Source organism: Schistocerca cancellata, chromosome 4 (assembly GCF_023864275.1).
Source record: "Schistocerca cancellata isolate TAMUIC-IGC-003103 chromosome 4, iqSchCanc2.1, whole genome shotgun sequence".
NCBI classification, from domain to species: Eukaryota; Metazoa; Arthropoda; class Insecta; order Orthoptera; family Acrididae; genus Schistocerca; species Schistocerca cancellata.
The window spans coordinates 119,090,797-119,111,425 of NC_064629.1; the positions used below are offsets into that span (position 1 = coordinate 119,090,797).

At 42.3% G+C, this 20,629-nt stretch overlaps 1 protein-coding gene across 2 annotated transcripts in view; it reads left to right on the forward strand.

Annotated features, from left to right (window-relative positions):
- LOC126184615 (galactose-1-phosphate uridylyltransferase) overlaps window positions 1-20,629 on the forward strand; it is a 190,707-nt gene that overhangs the window by 11,892 nt on the left and 158,186 nt on the right. For both annotated transcript variants that reach the window (XM_049927072.1, XM_049927071.1), the window contains one exon: window positions 16,990-17,159. In XM_049927072.1, the coding sequence (XP_049783029.1) occupies window positions 16,990-17,159 (170 nt within the window). The remainder of the gene's footprint in view (window positions 1-16,989; window positions 17,160-20,629) is intronic.

Genomic DNA, 20,629 nt, shown 5'->3' on the forward strand with positions numbered 1-20,629 from the left:
AAAGAGCTAGTTGTGTTTCACAACAACGATATTTTCTGAATCCGTGCTATGTGTCAATAAATTGTTTTCTTTGAGGTACTTCGCAATGTTAGAATACAGTATATGTTCCCAAACTCTACTGCAATTTGACATTAGTGATATGGGCCTGTAATTCAGTACTGCAATTTGACATTAGTGATATGGGCCTGTAATTCAATGGATTACTCTTACTTCCCTTTTTGGGTGTTGGTGTGACTTCAGCAATTTTTCAATCTTTAGCTATGGATCTTTCTGTGGTTGAGTGGTTGTATATAATAAATATGGAGCTATTGTATCAGCATACTCGGAGAGGAACCTGACTGGTATACAATCTTGATCAGAGGCCTTGCCTTTATTAAGTGATTTAAGCTGCTTTGCGACACTGAGAATATCTACTTCAATGTTTTTCATCTTGGCAGTTGTTCTTTATTGGAATTCAGGAATATTTACTTCGTCATCTTTGGTGAAGGAGTTTCGGAAAACAGTGTTTAATAAGTTTAGTGGCACTGTCATTAGTGACTTCACCGTTGTTCTTGCACAGTGAAAGTATTGATTGTGTCTTGCTGCTGGTGTGCTATATGATTGACCAGAATCTCTTTGGGTTTTCTGCCAGATTTCAAGATAGCGTTTCATTGTGGAACTTATTGAAAGCATCTCGCATTGAAGAACGCACTATATTTTGAACTTCCGCAAAACTTTCCCAGTTTTGGAGATTTTGCATTCTTTTAAATTTGGCATTTGTTTTTCACTGCTTCTGCAACAGTGATCTCACCCATTTTGTATACCATGGGGGATCAGTACTATCACTTATTAATTTATGTGATATATATCTCTCAATTGCTGTTGGTACTCTCTCTTTGAAATCATTCCACAACTTTTCTATGCTTGCATGATCAGATCAGAAGGGGTGAAGACTGTCTCTTAAAATGGCATTAAGAGCATTTTTATCAGCTTTTTAAATAGATATACATTACATTTCTTTTTGATGATTGTAGGTGTTACGGTATTCAGCCTAGCAGCAACTGCCTTGTGGTCACTAATCTCTGTATTCGTCACTAGACTCACTATTTGTCCAAGATTATTTGTTGCTAAGAGGTTAAGTATGCTTTCACAACCATTTACGCTTAAAGTGGGCACGTGAACTAATTGTTCAAAGTAATTTTCTGAGAAACCATTCAGTACAATTTCGGATGACATTTTGTGCCTGCCGTTGGCATTAAATGTATAATTTTTCCTGCATATTTAGGGTAGTTTGAATTGTATGGGTGGGGTACCTCTTTGAAATGAGGCTTAGCCATTGTTTCAACTGGTCAGCAACTATATCTTCTGAGTCGGGGGTCAGTAAAACGATCCAATTAATAGTTCAGTCCGATTGTCAAGTATAATGTCTACCCATACTATTTCGCAGGAACTATCTGCTCAATTTCGCTACAAGGCAAACTACTTCAGACAGCAATAAATACTCCACCAGCAACTGTATTTAAACTATCCTTTCTACATCTACATCCATACTCCGCAAGCCACCTGACGGTGTGTGGCGGAGGGTACCTTGAGTACCTCTATCGGTTCTCCCTTCTATTCCAGTCTCGTATTGTTCGTGGAAAGAAGGATTGTCGGTATGCCTCTGTGTGGGCTCTAATCTCTCTGATTTTATCCTCATGGTCTCTTCGCGAGACATACATAGGAGGGAGCAATATACTGCTTGACTCTTCGGTGAAGGTATGTTCTCGAAACTTTGACAAAAGCCCGTAGCGAGCTACTGAGCGTCTCTCCTGCAGAGTCTTCCACTGGAGTTTATGTATCATCTCAGTAACGCTTTCGTGATTACTAAATGATCCTGTAACGAAGCGCGCTGCTCTCCGTTGGATCTTCTTTATATCTTCTATCAACCCTATCTGGTACGGATCCCACACTGCTGAGCAGTATTCAAGCAGTGGGCGAACAAGTGTACTGTAACCTACTTCCTTTGTTTTCGGATTGCATTTCCTTAGGATTCTTCCAATGAATCTCAGTCTGGCATCTGCTTTACCGACGAGCAACATTATATGATCATTCCATTTTAAATCACTCCTAATGCGTACTCCCAGATAATTTATGGTATTAACTGCTTCCAGTTGCTGACCTGCTATTTTGTAGCTAAATGATAAAGGATCTATCTTTCTGTGTGTTCGCAGCACATTACACTTGTCTACATTGAGATTCAATTGCCATTCCCTGCACCATGCGTCAATTCGCTACAGATCCTCCTGCATTTCAGTACAATTTTTCATTGTTACAACCTCTCGATACACCACAGCATCATCTGCAAAAATCATCAGTGAACTTCCGATGTCATCCACAAGGTCATTTATGTATATTGTGAATAGCAACGGTCGTATGACACTTCCCTGCGGCACACCTGAAATCACTCCTACTTCGGAAGAGTTCACTCCATTGAGAATGACATGCTACGTCCTGTTACCTAGGAACTCCTCAATCCAATCACACAATTGGTCTGATAGTCCATATGCTCTTACTTTGTTTATTAAACGACTGTGGGGAACTGTATCGAACGCCTTGCGGAAGTCAAGAAACACGGCATCTACCTGTTAACCCGTGTCTATGGCCCTCTCTGAGTCTCGTGGACGAATAGCGCGAGCTGGGTTTCACATGACCGTCTTTTTCGAAACCCATGCTGATTCCTACAGAGTAGATTTCTAGTCTCCAGAAAAGTCATTATACTCGAACACATTACGTGTTCCAAAATTCTACAACTGATTGACGTTAGAGATATAGGTCTATAGTTCTGCACATCTGTTCGACGTCCCTTCTTGAAAACGGGGATGACCTGTGCCCTTTTCCAATCCTTTGGAATGTTATGCTCTTCTAGAGACCTACGGTACACCGCTGCAAGAAGGGGGGCAAGTTCCTTCGTGTACTCTGTGTAAAATTGAACTGGTATCCCATCAGGTCCAGAGGCCTTTCCTCTTTTGAGCGATTTTAATTGTTTCTCTATCCCTCTGTCGTCTATTTCGATATCTACCATTTTGTCATCTGTGCGACAATCTAGAGAAGGAACTACAGTGCAATCTTCCTCTGTGAAACAACTTTGGAAAAAGACATTTAGTATTTCGGCCTTTAGTCTGTCATCCTCTGTTTCAGTACCATTTTGGTCACAGAGTGTCTGGACATTTTGTTTTGATCCACCTACCGCTTTGACATAAGATCAAAATTTCTTAGGATTTTCTGCCAAGTCAGTACATAGAACTTTACTTTCGAATTCATTGAACGCCTCTCGCATAGCCCTCCTCACACTACATTTCGCTTCGCGTAATTTTTGTTTGTCTGCAAGGCTTTGGCTATGTTTATGTTTGCTGTGAAGTTCCCTTTGCTTCCGCAGCAGTTTTCAAACTCGGTTGTTGTACCACGGTGGCTCTTTTCCATCTCTTACGATCTTGCTTGGCACATACTCATCTAACGCATTATTTACGATGGTTTTGAACTTTGTCCACTGATCCTCAACACTATCTGTACTTGAGACAAAACTTTTGTGTTGAGCCAACAGGTACTCTGAAATCTGCTTTTTGTCACTTTTTCTAAACAGAAAAATCTTCCTACCCCTTTTTAATATTCCTATTTACGGCTGAAATCATCGATGCCGTAACCGCTTTATGATCGCTGATTCCCTGTTCTGCGTCAACTGTTTCAAATAGTTCGGGTCTGTTTGTCACCAGAAGTTCTAATATGTTATCGCCACGAGTCGGTTCTCTGTGTAACTGCTCAAGGTAGTTTTCAGATAAAGCACTTAAAAAGATTTCACTGGATTCTTTGTCCCTGTAACCCGTTATGAACGTCTGAGTCTCCCAGACTATATCCGGCAAATTAAAATCTCCACATAGAACTATAACATGGTGGGGAAATCTACTCGAAATATTTTCCAAATTATCCTTTAGGTGCTCAGCCACAACAGCTGCTGAGCCAGGGGGCCTATAGAGACATCCAATTACCATGTCTGAGCCTGCTTTAACCGTGACCTTCACCCAAATCATTTCACATTTCGGATCTTTGTCAATTTCCTTCGATACTATTGCACTTCTTATCGCTATAAACACGCCTCCCCCTTCACTGTCCAGCCTTTCTCTGTGGTATACATTCCAATCTGAGTTTAGGATTTCATTACTGTTTACGTCTGGTTTCAGCCAACTTTGTGTCCCTAGTACTATATGAGCGTTGTGACCGTTATTAATGAGAGCAGTTCTGGGACCTTTCTGTAGACGCTCCTGCAGTTTACTATTAGCACATTAATATTGTTATTCCCTGTTGCATTTTGCCTACTCCTACCTTGCCGCGTCTCAGGAGGCGTCTTGTCGGGCCTAGGGAGGGGATTCTCTAACCTAAAAACCCCCATGTGCACTCCACACGTACTCCGCTACCCTTGTAGCCGCTTCCGGCGTGTAGTGCACGCCTGACCTATTCAGGGGGAACCTACATTTCTCCACCCGATAGCGGAGGTTGAGAAATTTGCACCCCAGATCTCCGCAGAATCGTCTGAGCCTCTGGTTTAAGCCTTCCACTCGGCTCCAAACCAGAGGACCGCGATCGGTTCTGGGAACGATACTACAAATAGTTAGCTCTGATTTCACCCCGCGAGCGAGGCTTTCCGCCTTCACCAATTCCGCCAACCGCCTGTACGAACTGAGGATTACCTCTGAACCCAGACGGCAGGAGTCATTGGTGCCGACATAAACTACAATTTGCAGTCGGGTGCACCCAGTGCTCTCTATCGCCGCCGGTAGGGCCTCCTCCACATCTCGGATGAGACCCCCCGGCAAGCAGAGTGAGTGAACACTGGCCTTCTTCCCCAACCTTCCCGCTATTTCCCTAAGGGGCTCCATCACCCGCCTAACGTTGGAGCTCCCAATAACTAATAAACCCCTCCCCCCGTGTGCCTGCTCGGACCTTGCTGAAGGAGCAGCCACACGTCCACTCACAGGCAGAGCGGGCGATGCCACACGGCCAGCCTCCACATTGACCCTCCGCCTCGTGCGTCGCGAACGCCGCTGAACCCGCCACTCCCCTTGGGGAGATGGTGGCCCAACCGCGCCCAGTACACGCGAAGATGTCTCGACAGCAGGGACAGTGGGTGAAGCATGTAACACCTGGGGTGTACCTTGCGACGTACCAGACTCCCCACTGCCACTACACTCCGAGGCAGCAGCCTGAAGACGGCTGACCGCGGCCATCAACACGCTCAGCTGTTCGCGAACAGTGGCCAGCTCCTCCTGCGTCCGTACACAGCAGTCACACATCCTATCCATCCTAAGGAATCAATTTACTGAAGAGAGTTAATCAACCTTTAACTAGACTGCTAATTCAGTAAAGGCGGCTGCTAGTTGACTAAACTGTGGTTGCTAGCCACTTCTTGTAGAAAACAATGAAAATAGCGCTACCTGTCTCTGGACTGTATTGAAAACAAACACTAGCACTACTGGCACTATGGTTGACTAAAGGGACTCTCTGACTGTATTCAAAACAAACACGAAATCTATGGAACACTATTAATAGCACCCGACAATTAAAGCTTCCTAAAAGCAAATACACATGGAAGAAGAAGTGACAAGTAAGAAAAATACAGTTAATACTTAAATTAAAGGTAGCTCGCTGCACAGCAGACGTGAAGCAGACGGCAGTTACGATGACACTGACTCTACTGGCACTATGGCTGACTAAAGGGACTCTCTCTGACTGTATTCAAAACAAACACGAAATCTATGGAACTATTAATAGCACTCCTTTCTGAACACTGTTAGTTTGTCTGGAAATATTTCGGCTGAAAATATTTCCAGCTTTAGCCAGCTTTCTGTACCTATAACTATTTGAGCTTCAGTGCTTTCTATTAGGGCTTGGAGCTCTGGTCCTTTCCCAGCACAGCTACGAAAATTTACAACTACTATACTGATCGTTTCTACAACTAACTTGCTGTGTTTTACCTGCCCCTTTTAGACAGATGCCCTTTCTGTGGTTCCCTGAAACCCTCTAACTTAAAAATCCCGCCCAGTCCCTTCCACACAGCCCCCACTACCCATGTAGTCGCTTCCTGTGTGTAGTGGACATGTGACCTATTAAGTGGAACCCATAAACCCACAACCCGTTGGTGCAAGTCAAGGAATCTGCAGCCTACACGGTCACAGAACTGTCTGAGCCTCTCATTCAGACCCTCCACTCGGTTCTGCACCAAAGGACTACAGTTGGTTCTATCGACGATGCTGCATATAGTGAGCTATGCCTTAATCTTGCAAGCAAGGCTGGCAGTCTTCACCATTTCCCCTAGCCGCCAGAAACCAGAGAGAATCTCCTCCGATCCAAAGTAACACACATCATTGGTACCGACATGAGCCACCACGTGCAATTGGCTTCACTCTGTGCTCTTCATGGCATCTGGAAGCAGCCTTCCTACATCTGCAATGATGCCCCTGACACCCCAACCCCCCCCCCCCCCCACACCCCTCCCCCCCTCTCCCCCATTATGTACACGGAGTGCACACTGGCTTCCTTCCTCTCCTCGGCAGCCATGTTCCTAAGGGGCCCCATTATGCCCCTAATGTTGGAGCTCCCAACTACCAGCAAACCCACCCTCTGTGAATGCCCAGACCTTGTTCCTCTGGAATAGGGTGGATGACTGCTTAGAGAAATCATTAGCCACAGATAACACCTGAAACCTGTTCATCAAACGAACCAGGGAGGCCCTATATTTGGCTCCTCAGAAAGTTTTTCGCTGCCTGCCAGACTTTGGAATGATTCCTACTTGACCGCGGGTGAGGGGTCAACCTCAGTGAAGGTAGTACCCAGGGTGGCCACAGCAGTGGACCGATCGAGGGATACGTGGGATGTGCTTGACGTCCCTCGCATCCCCGCGTCTGATCCCCACAGTGATGCCCCTTGGCAGTGGCCTCAATCTGTGTGATAGAAGCCAACACAGCCTGGAGCTGTGAGTGAAGGGTCAGCTCGCATCTGTAGACAGCAATCACAGTTCCTATCCATTACTACAGTTGCTCCTGTTTGAAGCTAGTAAAAATATGTAACAAATGAATGGTGTACTCGACTTATTAGCAACAGTAATTCAAAGTGCTCTTTCACTAACAGCCTAAACGACACTGAGCTACACTAACCAATACAAACAAAAGCCTATACAATATGAGGGTTGATAAAAATAGTGGTCCTGTATGCTATGCTGTTATTAAAAAAAAAAAAAAAAAAAGGTTGTGCCTAGTAAGCACTCGAACACGCAAGAAATTACAAAAATAATCTAGTAACTACATAGGTACCTGTAAATAAGTCGCTCTTGTTGGAAGCTCGTAAAAATATATAGCAATATGTAACATAACAAACGAATGGTGTACTTGTCTTATTAGCAGCACGAACACGAGGTGCCAGGAGTATTACACTTCAGGCATTACCTCTCACCATGGACAGTGCAGTGGTCAATGGCTGTCACTTAATGACTAGCAGCAATGGCATTTGCATAAAGTTCTCAGTGCTAACAGACAAGCAATACTGCCTGAGATAACTGCAGAAATAAATGTGGGATGTCCAATGAACATATCCATTAGGACAGTGCAGCAAAATTTGACATTGAGTATGGCAGCAGACGATAGGTGCAATAGCCTTTGCTAAAAGTACATCAGCTGCAGCAATTCTCCCAAGTTCATGACCATATCGGTTGGGTCGTAGATGGCTGGAAAACTTTGGCCTGGTCAGATGAGTCCCTGTTTCTGTTGGTAAGAGGCGATGGTAAGTTTAGAGTGTGCTGCATGACACACAAAGCTGTGGACCCAAGTTTTCAACAAGGCACTGTGTGACCTGGTGATGGCTCTATAATGGTACGGGTTGTGTTTAAATGGAATGGACAGGATCCTCTGATCCAACCGAACCAGTAATTGATGGGAAATGGTTTTGTTCGGCTACTTGGGAGACCATTTGCAGCCATTCGTGGAAAATATATTCCCAAACAACTTGGAATTAGTATAGATAACAATGTGCCATGTCACTGGGTCACGGTTGTTAGCGACTGGTTTGAAGAACATTTTGGACCATTCATGCAAATGATTTGGCCACCCAGATTGCCTGACATGAATCCCCTTGATTATTTATGGTACATAATCAAGATGTCAGTTCGTGCACGAAGTCTTGCATCATCAGCACTTTCCCAATTATGGGTGGCTATAGAGCCAGCATGGCTCAAGATTTCTGCAGGTGACTTACAGAGAATTGTTAAATCCACACCACTTTGAATTACTGCATTTCATCAGGCGAAAGTAAGCACAATAATAGGAGGTATCAGCTCTGTGTGTTTCTTTACTTATTATGATGTTCAACTACTGTCATCATCAGCTGTGTCATTAAGATTAAAGGAACATAAAGAGCAACAAGCATTTGCTGTACATCAACTACAAAAGATGAAACTAACAAAGTTTTAAATTTTGTAAAAAATCCACTCACCTAAACTTAGAATTTGCAAAACCTGTGCCTAATCAGGGCGTCAGCTAATTACATGACTCAGAAAGTTATACAACGATATAAGTTCTAGCCAACAGATGACACTAATGTGTGTGTGTGTGTGTGTGTGTGTGTGTGTGTGTGTGTGTGTGTGTGATTATTATTATTATTATTATTATTATTATTGTTGTTTTTATTATTTTATATTTGCAATTCAAATTGTAAAACACAATTTAAATGAGTGCAGTTGCGTATTCATAAAATTGACTTTACAGATGTCGGCAGTTAGACTATTTGCAGTTATCCTAAATTTGACAACAGTTATTTATTGGATCTGGTACACAATAATACCTGTGCAAGAAACACACAAACTTTAGTATTAAGTACATTTTGCATTAACATGATGTTATTATTAAAGTAGCACTTGCTCTTATAATTACACATGTCTGATAAATAAAAAAGCTGTGGCCTGCGAACTAAAACCTAGCCAAACTCTGCACTAAAATGTGTACACTTGTGAAACAATGACAAAAATAAAACAGTTTGATTATTAAATTAAAATATTTTGGAAGGCAGCTGCATCTTGTGGAAGAACCAGTAACTTGCTTCCTGAGGCAAACTGGTTGCCATGCACCCAGCTAGAGCTTTGCCAGCCCAGCAGATACGTGACAAGGTATGGCCTAGCAAATAGGAGGAGAACACGCCACAGTCAACACTTCACACTATCAGTTCTTGAAAAAAGTAAAAAAACCAGTTAGGACTAAATTCACTCTGTTCAGAATTGTTTGTAGGGTTTTAATTTTGTGGGTAATTATTTCTATGTCCTCCAGTAAGTTTAAGGTACAGTAGAGTACCGCTATTCCAAACCCCACTACTTTGAAAATCCAACTATTCTGAACATAGTTCAGAAAAAATACTGACCTTTTTTAACTTAAAAACAGGAGAAATTAAAAAGACGTTTGTGAAAAAATGTACCTTTTGTATTACACAAAGAAGTTAAATAGAGATATGCATACAGCCTAAGCCTGACGAAAACACCTAAAACCATGTTGGAATGAAAGCTGGTTACTAACGGTGCAGTACATACAGTACATGTTGGCTTCTGTAGAATCATTTTTAATCACTGATAAACATATAAAATAACCAATTTACACACACTTAAGAACTAAAGTCAGTCATTTTTTTCTGACGAAGACAACTGAATATACTTGAGGATGCAATATTCCACCATTGTTGCATGAAGATATCATCATTTGGTGCTGTTCAACACAGCATAAGGTGAAGTCAAGAGCATTTGCTGCATCTGTGTGTGATAAGAGTTCAGTTTGAGTGTTCATCTCCTCCTCTGTTTCCTCGAGTCGATTTGAGCTGATGAGCCCTGCACCTTTGCTACGATGTCTTTGTCTCCGTACTCCTGGTGGCCACTTTCATGAACAGCTGTCCACTGCTCAACATAGCTTTCTTCCCTGTTTCCATAGCCAGGGATTTTCTTGAGTAGTGGAAGGTCACAGTCTTTTTTAACTGGTGTAAAACTTGTTTCAACAAATTCCAATGTAGGCCAGAGATTTTTCCATGATTTTTACAATGCACCTTTAGTGCGTTATCCCATGCTTCATCCAACCAGTAAGTCACATCTTTTATTACAATTTTTGTTTAGTGGCCTGCAACGTGCCCTGCTGTGATGTGTAGACAAACAAGTTTCATTTCTTCTGGGTGGGATGGGGCATTGTCTATGAACAGCAGAGCACAATTACATAGCCCCCCCCCCCCCATAGGGCCCCATGCTTTGCAGCATTTTTTTTCCCTTCCATGCTGCATGTCTCTCCTGTTGCTATTCCTTTTCACCTCCAGTGGAGAACATGTTTGGTGTGTTATTGGGAATGTTCTACATTGTCTGTCACTGACGTAAGAACAGTCTCACCTTAGTTTTTGCTCCCTTTTCCTTTCTTTGTTTCCCTTCTCTCGTTCCTCCGCTTCAGCGTTTGAGGTTCCTTTTTCCTTCTTCCTCCCTCTGCTCTCCTGAAGGCTGGCCCATGCGTCTGAATCATAACAGGTCGACAGGTAGGGTTCGTACGTAACCCCTGGTACAGGCCAGGCCCTGGGAGGGGTGATTGCCTGAGTTGCAATCTTCCCAAATTGCCAATTGGTCCTTCTGTCAGGTGTTTGGAAGGTGTGACCTGAGGTCTCATGGTCTCACGTGCTGAGGACGGTCAGTCCTTCACCACGGTAAATCCATTTATTATTCAGAAAGGTGTTGATGCAATTGCTGGCCCTGTGAAATCCTACTCTCGCTCACGGAATGGCACATTGCTTTTGGAGATTACGTCTGATTATTAAGCACAACAACTGCTTGCTGCCTCTCTTCTCCACAGCTACCCTGTTCATGTCGAGACCCACAGAACTTTGAATTCTTCCCATGGTGTAATTTACACCAGGCTGCTCGACGGTCAAACGTAGGCCAAAATCCAATCTTACCTCTGTGATCAAAGTGTCATTGCCATCCATCGTGCAATGAAAAAGGTAACTTCTTGCTTAGTGCCCACCCGCACTCTTTTTTCACCTTTGATAGAGTGGTGCTTCTGTCCAAGATCAGAGCAAGCTATGAAATTATCACAGTCCGGCTGTACATTCCAAACCCGATGCCCTGCTACCAGTGTCATCGTTTCAACCACACTAGAACATCTTGTCGACACCCAGCCAAATATGTAACATGTGGTAGGGATGTGCACGAGTCCTATTGTCCGCTTCCTTCTCCCTGTTGTATCAACTGCAATGGCAGCCATGCCACCGCCTCTCAGAATTGTTCCATGTATTTTGAAGAGTGGGCTGTCCAAGAGTTCTGGGTAAAGGAAAAAGTGACTTACCCAGGTGCTCGCAAGTTACTGGCTAGTCGTAAACCCTGTTTTCTCCCGTCTGGCACCTATAGTTCTGTTCTCATTACTCCTTGCTTGATGAAGGATGTAGCCATGCAGACATGCAACCCCCATTTCAGCTCTGAGGTTGTGAAATCGCCCAGTATCAAGGTAGCATCGCCATTCCCCCATCCAGTTGTGCAACAAGCTGTCAAACTCTCGCCTCAAGGGGCGAAGCCACCAGCTACACTTAAGAGGTTACCCCCGGTTCGGTCTACCACTCCCGTTTTGTGGAACTCCGTTCGAAGTTCATCAATATGACTTTCATTTATACAGATGGCTCTAAGACCAATGACGGGGTCGGGTGTTCTTTTATTGTCGGGGCACAAAGTTTCAAATACCGGCTCCATGGCCATTGTTCGGTCTTCACAGCTGAGCTCTTTGCCCTCTACCAGGCTGTTCTTTACATCTGCCGCCACCGACATTCTGCTTATGTCATCTGCTCCGATTCCCTGAGCGCCATCCAGAGCCTCAGTGATCCGTATCTGGTTCACCCTTTCGTGCACCGCATCCAACGCTCTCTTCGGCAGCTGGTGGACGTCGGTTCTCCGGTTAGCTTTATGTGGGTCCCTGGCCATGTCGGTATCCCTGGGAACGAAGCTGCAGATGCCGCGGCCAAGGCTGCGGTCCTCCAGCCTCGGACAGCTTCTTGTTGTGTCCCTTCGTCAGATTTTAGCAGGGTTATTTGTCGGCGCATTTTATCGCTGTGGCATGCCGATTGGGCTGCCCTTACAGCCAACAAGCTTCGGGCCTTGAAACCTCTTCCCATGGCTTGGACGTCCTCCTCACGCCCTTCTCGGCGGGAGGAGGTAGTTTTGGCCCGGTTAAGAATTGGACACTGCCGGTTCAGCCATCGCCATCTGCTGACGGCTGCGCCGGCGCCGTTCTGCCCATGTGGGCAATTGCTGACGGTCCGCCACATTTTAATGTCCTGTCCGGATTTTAACGCACTGCGTCTCGATCTTAACCTGCCATGTACTTTAGATGCCGTTTTAGCGGATGATCCACGAGCAGCTGCTCGTGTTCTTCATTTTATCAATTTGACAAACCTCACTAAGGACATTTGGTGATGCTGTTTTTTAATCCTATGCCTGTCAGTCTGTCTTTTATCGTGTTTTCCCTTTTGGTTGTTGTTTTAAACTTGTGCCTCGCGGTGCATTCTTAACGTCGTCAGGGCGCTAATGACCATTGCAGTTGTGCGCCCTAAAACCACAAAAAAAAAAAAAAAAAAAAAAAAAAAAAAAAAAAAAAAAAAAAAAAAAAAACCAAAAAAACACCAGCTACACAACTGGTAGGACGGAAAGGATAGGAGTAGTACTCCCATGAAGACTTCCTCTCTCCCTCCAGCCAAATAACACCCGAGTCTTCCTGTAACAGGAAAGGCTCAAAGAAGTCCATCAAAGGAAAATGGTCGTCTCCTTCGCCAACTCGAAAGTCATCTTTGACATTGTCGCCATGGAATACCTTAGCCCGGCTGGCATCCGTGTCGCTGGTACGCTCCACCAACTGTTTTTCAGCGGCATAGACTGACGGCACAAGCAAGCCAATGCTTCTGTGGACCCCATGGAGCAGGATCCTCCTCCTCCTCCTCCTCCTGTGCCTTGTAGTAGCGACTTCACCGGTTGTCACTCGGCAGCTGCCGAGGTGACACCCCTTAATTTTTTCCTTATCATGACTCTCCTCCAATGGAAGGTTTGCGGACTTCACTCCAACAAATACTTATGGCTGCTCATGGAATTGCAATGTCCGCTTGTACTCTGCCTGAATGTATTTCTCCCCAGGAATAATACTAAAACCACTCATTTTGAAGGTATCTGCCTTTTTTAAACTAATTTCAAACAATCCAGATGAAACAGATCATTTATGATGCTTGAAGGCATCACAGCAAATTTTCTTATGTAGAGAGAATCTGCGTAGGTACCTGTCGTTGTGTTTAACACACACACACACACACACACACACACACACACACACACACACACACAAACACTTAAATTACAATATGAATGACTGTTGCTTCACCATAATAAAAGTTCTTGCTCTTCACTGGTCAGTTCATTCACACAAGTCAGGCAATTATCACATATATCTTGCAGATACTGTCCAAGAAAGCACTGCCTACTTGTACTTTCCATGCTGCTTCAGTCATAAAATCAATATTTGTCATAAATAATTCAAAAGATGACTGGTGTAACCTAAAAAGTAATTAATGAAAAATCATTCTATCCTATTGTTTCATTACAAAAGTATTTCAAATTATTATTGTAACATTAGGGGACTTACTTTTGTTTTGGAATGAATAGTTAAAAACTGCAACAATTGAATTTTTAACCAATAACTGACTCTGGGTACAACTCAGTGCAAGAGCTCAGAACTGCATGTTAGTGAACACACGACTCAAAACAAAGGGACTGGATGATGCAATACATGTAGTGGCAATAAAACAGTGTTCTCAGATATGTTTTGTTCCTATGAAAATCCAGTGTAACCAGCTTCAGCAATTTAGTGATGACATGGTAGTCATGAATTAGCAACTTCAATATTTCTTTTACAATAACATTGTTTTTCACAGTTCCCATTATTTCTACAAACCGATTCTTTTTGGGTGACAATGGAATATTTATAATAATATTGTAAATTTTTCAAATGTATCAATGAGGGGGCAATACCGTAAAAAATTATAATGTCCCTGGATGGATTTTGTTTAAAAGAAATTATTTACAATATTTTCTGATATGTAGATGATGGATATTCATTACAGAAAGCATGACTATAAAAATATAAACCTTCCTCTTAAACTCAAAAAATTTCAAGCTTCCACTACAAAACTTGTAGGAACTATTGCATTTTTAAATTATAAAGGAGCTCGTCTATGAAAGTTTGAATTCTTGAATCTATACAACTTCTTTTTATCATAAGTGAAAAAGTAATTGACCTGCAACATTTACATTTTGGAAATGTGAATATATATAGATAAACTTTCACTACCCAAAATTTCAAGGGTGTCATTTCCTAAAATTTCTGGATGATTTGATGTGAAATGACCCACCTTCCTTCTAGTTACCGCCCCACTTCTCTCACGAGCTGTGTTTGCAAGGTGATGGAACATATGATTTACGCCCGGCTATTATGCTGGCTCGACTCTCACAATTTACTAACCACTGCACAGTGTGGATTTCAAGCATGCCATTCCGCAGTTGACAATCTCATCACTTTGTCCACTCATGTCATGAATGGTTTTCTGCAAAATCTCAGACTGTGGCCATGTTTTTCGTTTTGGAGAAAACCTACGATACCTGCTGGAGGACTAGTATTCTCAATACTCTTCACACATGGGGCTTCCTTGGCCAGATGCCCTGTTTCCTTCACTGATTTTTAAAAGACAGAGTTTTCAAGGTATGTGTGGATTCTACCTTGTCAGACACCTTTATCCAGGAAAATGGTTGCCTCAGGGTTCCGTCCTGATCATCGTCCCCTTTGCTATCAGCATTGACCTTATAATGGCCTGTCTCCCGCCGGGCTTCTCTGGCTCCCTTTTTGTTGACAATTTTGCCATCTATTGCAGTTCTCCACAGAATTGTCTCATTGAGCGGCATCTTCGGCGATGTCTCGAACATCTTTACTCATGGAGCATTGACAATGGCTTTCGTTTTTCCACTGACAAAACTGTTTGTATGAATTTCTGGTGACTCAGTTGGTTTCTTCCACTATCTTTACATCGTGGGCCTGTTGTTCTTCTGTTCACTGAAACTACAAAATTCCTAGGGCTCATGCTCAGTAAGAAACTTTCTTGGTCCTTCTGCTTGTCTTAACTGGTGGTTCACTTAATGTGTCCCTTGGTGTCCTACATGTCCTCAGTGGTACTTCTGGGAAGCAGATCTAACCACCCTTCTCTGTTTGTTCTGGTCACTTGTTCGTTTGAAACTTGACTATGAGTGTTTCGTTTATGCAGTTCCATCCCTCTTACGCTGTCTCAATACTGTCCACCATTGTGGCATCCATTTCCTTGACTTTCACCCCAGCAAATATGCATGCTGTTTGTGTGCCATGCACGGCCACCTGTCATATGCCTTCTTCTTTGAAGACTTCTTTGATCACCAACCTGTATGGGGCACGTCTCTCTTCTCTGTTACCTCGTGGAGTTCTGCTTTCGGCTCTTTCTCCGGCAACTTAACTTCACGTATCTGCCACTTTCCCAATTGGTGTGAACCCTTCACCACCTTAGCTTTGTGCTACAGCCCTTGTTCACCTTGGCCTTCATTCACTTCCTAAGGACACTACTCCAACCTCACTCTATCGCCTTCAGTTTCACGACCTTAGCATGGAACTTCGGGATAATACCTTTGTGTACATTGATGGTTCCCAGACTGAGTATGGTGTCAGGTGTGCCTTTGTCATTGGCACTGATGTTTTTCGGTTTTGGCTTCCGGGACACTTCGCAGTATTTACAGCAGAACTCTTCGCCTTGTATCAGGCCATATGACCCTAGTTGTTCTTGCACCCTAAACCAAAACAAAAACAAAAAAAAAAAAAAAAAAATCTCCATTGTCTTCAGTACTGTTGACAAAAGTTAGTAGACAACCTAAGGGGTTGAGAAACAGACAAACAAGATGGGGAGAAAATGTAAGTCAAGATTAAAAGTAATCAGGGGGTTAAAAAGACTAAGAAGAGCCTTCCGCTAGAGAATATTCATGGAGGGGGAATGCCTGACTTCATACAAAATTCTCTAGGTATTGAATACCAAGCAACTAATTAAAGTGCAGGGCTCACCTATGTCTCCTGTGATATAGGCTCTCTTGGGAAAGCTCTTCTCTAAAAAGATTATCTGGTGATTATTAGGGGAAGGGACCAGGAAGAGTTGGCAAACTTGCCTGACAACTGAGGTGGTCACTGGGCTCATAGCCGAGAATACTACTCACACTCCATGATGAAATGGCCTGCTGACCATGTAAATCCAGAGTTTCAGGAGCCACCCAACAGGATGGGTGTAATTTAGGTATCACCCTTTATACATTCACATTCTAATGTCTTGTAAGAGGTTACTTTTACAACCAATTCCCAGAAGTACGTAGTGTAATTGGAGGTGTTCTCAATTTCTGTTATTTCGAGTATTTTCAGTAGACATTTTTAGGGTAACAGTTTCCAAACAGCAACTGCCAAATAATTATGGACACAGTTGCAACTACTGACTTTCATGAAATAGATGTGAGCCATTTTTTTTTTTTTTTTTTTTCTGACTGTGCTGGTCAGATAGTGCCAATAAAGCATTTCTTTAAATCAGTTTTAGATAGTGAGGGAGAAATATAGTTTAACGGAATTATAAGTACCATCTCAACCACACTGTTCAGAGAAAATTTATTGGATGAATTAAGTGAATCATTCCTGCTTGTAATAGTTGTAGATTGTTGCAGTTTGTAATCATTATGTTGACTGTTATCATATCTTCCTTGAATATGGAACAGTGGACCAGGAATCAAGTTATTCTTAAAACATTGGACAGTCTTCATAAAAATTTAGATTTAATCAGTAATTAAGCATTACATTGTACCAAGTTCAGTTTCTGTAGTGTTATATTTTGCTTCAGATCACCAGCACATACGGTACAATCCACTGAAAGATGAATGGGTTCTTGTGTCACCTCATCGCATGAAACGTCCGTGGAGTGGTCAGATTGAGCGTCCTCAAGAAGAGGAAATTCCAGAACATGATCCAAATAACCCGCTGTGTCCAGGTGTTACAAGACCTAATGGACAGGTAATAAATGATTGCAGTACAGCACGGAAAGTAACATTTTATGTGAATGGCAACTGTGCATTAACTGGACTGTTCACAGTATTTTAATGACACTCCATCCACACTTTCTGATTTACTAAATAGTTGTTAAAATTACTTTGAATGAACTGTAATATGGAATAATGCAGTTAATAATAATTCTAAGTAAACTTTATCCATAGTTGTGTGTGTTAGAAATACGCAGTTCCTGTAGAGTAGTCTCGTAGACAGTCTCCTTGCTGAAGTGGGGATCTGCCCTCTTCAGAATCGACGGTACCAGCTCTTGGTCTCCTGTGCAGTCAGGATTCGACAGTTCCTTGGCAATCCCATGTATCGCATTCTCTTTGCTTTATACATCTTGACACATGACCCTTGTGAAAGCAGTAAACAGTAATATTGTATTGAATTGTGTCAAGTTGCTGTAGTTATCCCCTTTCAATTACTATCCACTACTGTGGGTCCTCTAAGTAACTTTAACTGTGTAATGTGCATTACTTGTGAAGAACGTTTTATCTCTGTTTCTAAACAAATGAATTTTAGCAATCTTTTTCATTTCCTCAGGTAATTTGTTATACAATTTTATTCCCGGATATAAAATGCTGTTCTGAATTTTTTTTTTTCTTGGGTAAATGTAACTGCAAACTGGCTCTTATTCCATGATTATGTATAAAACTATTAGTGTAATATTTAGTAATATTCTCTGATATGGCCCACTTGATGCAATAAGGATGCCCAGTTTTTTAAGTATCTCTTTAGAATAAGTCCAACTACTATTTCCAGTTGTTATTCTTATGGCCTTGTCCTGCACTTTATAAGCCCTGTCCATGTTTTTTTTGCCTCCAATTCCCAGAAAAGAATACCATAACTAAGAACTGAGTGTATGTAGGCACATTATGTCATCACAACACATTGACTGTTACAAAATGATGCTAACACTCTGAGAGCATAGCATGCTGATGACATTATTTTTTATATGAATGCCTGGTGTCTATTCTTTTGGACATATCTTAAAGAATGGACACCACGTAGAATCCACTGCTGTGATGCATTATATGTAAATTGAGGGTGGAGGGGGGGGGGGGGGGAGAGGGAAGGGAAGGGCTTACTGATGTCAGGTGCATTGGGATATTATGCGGAATCAGCAGCAACAAGTGAAAATGTCTACTGGACCAGGACTTGAATCTGGGATCTTGTGCTTACTAAGCAAGTGCAGCAACCACTGTGCCACCCAGGATACAGTGTTCATCACAACAGCATGGACTATTTTGGCATGCCTCATGGCCAACCCATATTTCCACCGATCACCACCTATCCACAGTCCCTGTCCCTTTCCTCCATGCTTGCTACTCTCAGGTTCCTGCAGGAGATTGGATGTACTTGTGAATCTGCACTGAAGAAGGTGGATCCAATGCCCATACACGCGAATGAATTCTGTGAACAGACATCACACATTGATTTCTTTAGTGCAAATGCACAAGTACGTCCGACCTTCTGTGAAATTCTCGGAGTACTGAGCATGGAGGAAATTGACAGGGACTGATGATAGGTAGAGCTTGGTGAGACTGCGAGTCGGCCGTGAGGCATGCCAAAATAGTCTGCACAGTTGTGATGAACACTGTGTCTTGGGTGACACAGTTGTTAACGCTCCTGTGTAGTAAGCAGGTGATCCAGGTTTGAGTCCTGGTCAATGCACATTTTCATTTGACAATTTCCTCCATGCTCGCTACTCTGAGATTTCCACAGAAGGTCGTATGTTCTTGTGCATCCACAATAAAGGAGGTGGCTCCATTGCCCATCTAGGTGAATCAATGTGTGATGTCTGTTCACTTATCCGCATAATGTCACGATGCAGCTTACATTAATAACCCCTCCCCTTCCTTTTCATTTCCTTTCTTCCCGTTCCACCTTCAATTTACACAGGACATTCTTTTTTTCCAGTATTTTTGTAGGTTCACTCAATGTTAGCTGACAATCAATGTTCATCCCCAAAAACTTGGCGTTTGCTACACACTCTTAGATTTATCATTTATGTGTAATGTGATAGAGTTGCTTCTTCTCTTTATGCTGAAATGTGCACTGTTAATTTTCTTTGTGTTTCATGTTAATTTATTACATATCGTCCAGTTGTAAACATCTTTGAGTGTTTCATTTACGTTCTGTAATAGGACTTCTAATATTTTATCAGTAATTATGATATTGCTGTCATCAGCAAAGAAAACGTTTCCTCCATGTCTTATGCTACCAGGGTACAAAGTAACACAGCAGAGGAAAGGAAATTCAGTAGTAACCTGCGGTACTAACCAGATTGTGGCAGATGTTAAAAGTGACCACCATTCATCTCTTGGCATTTTTGAGCCCTGCTCAGCAAGTTGCTAAAGAATTGGACCCAATATGCTACCCTGAGGGACACCTGTGTTTATGCGTTTCTTGTCTGACAGTTGTTTTACTAAAAATTTATCAGCAGCAGACATGTGAACAATCTGCCACCCTGTTTTCAAAGTCCATTCATCTACTGTTCCTCTTATACCTAAAGGTTATAGCTTGCTCAATAATGTATTATGATCAATGGTGTCAAAAGCCTTGGACAAGTCTAAGAAAATGCATGTAACACAATTATCCCTATCATGAGCTTCAAGTACCTCTCTTGCAAACTCTGCAATGGCTGATATTGTACTTCTGCCACTTCTGAAAGTAATTTATGCTTTGTTAACCTTTCACTGCTATCGATGTGCTCTCTGAATTCCGTACTGAGCATGGCTTTGTTGTCACTGTACTGCTTACTAAATGCTGCTAGCTGTGCTGAGAGATATGAAATATTATCAGATTTTTAAGAAAACATTTCCGTGAAAAAATTATATTTTTGTTCATCTTACATTCAGATATATTCTCGATAAAGGACTGAATTTCCTTTCATTATTCGTCATAGTTACTGTGCTGCATCAAATTAAGTAAAACACTGCATGACATTTTAAAGGGTTTGTAGAGGTGAAAATGCATTGTGTAAACTCTGCATATAGTTTATTTTAGCTCATATATCGCAGTGTATGAAATGTAGAAAAGATATCGAAATTTTATTTAAAATTGAGTGGAGAACGATGTCACATTTCTTTCTAGAGCTATTTGTGTTTGTATCTGCCAGATGGTTGGACATGTACATTGGGAATAACAATCTTCATATTTCATAAACAGTTAAAGATATCAAAATGAGATTTTTTCGCAAGTGACAGTGCCCAAATAGGCCAGTATGTTGTATGATTAACACTTGAAATTTTTTTTTTTTTTTTTTTTTCCCCAACTGAGACAGAAGTAACTCATCTGCAGCAGTGAAATGTTGGTAGGATGGGTCGTGTAAACTCGTCGATAGTGTTTAAATACGTCCTCAGCAGCTGGGGAGTGGGGAAGCATGGGAGCTAACTTATCCTCAGCAGTCAAAGTGTTACTCATGTAATTCA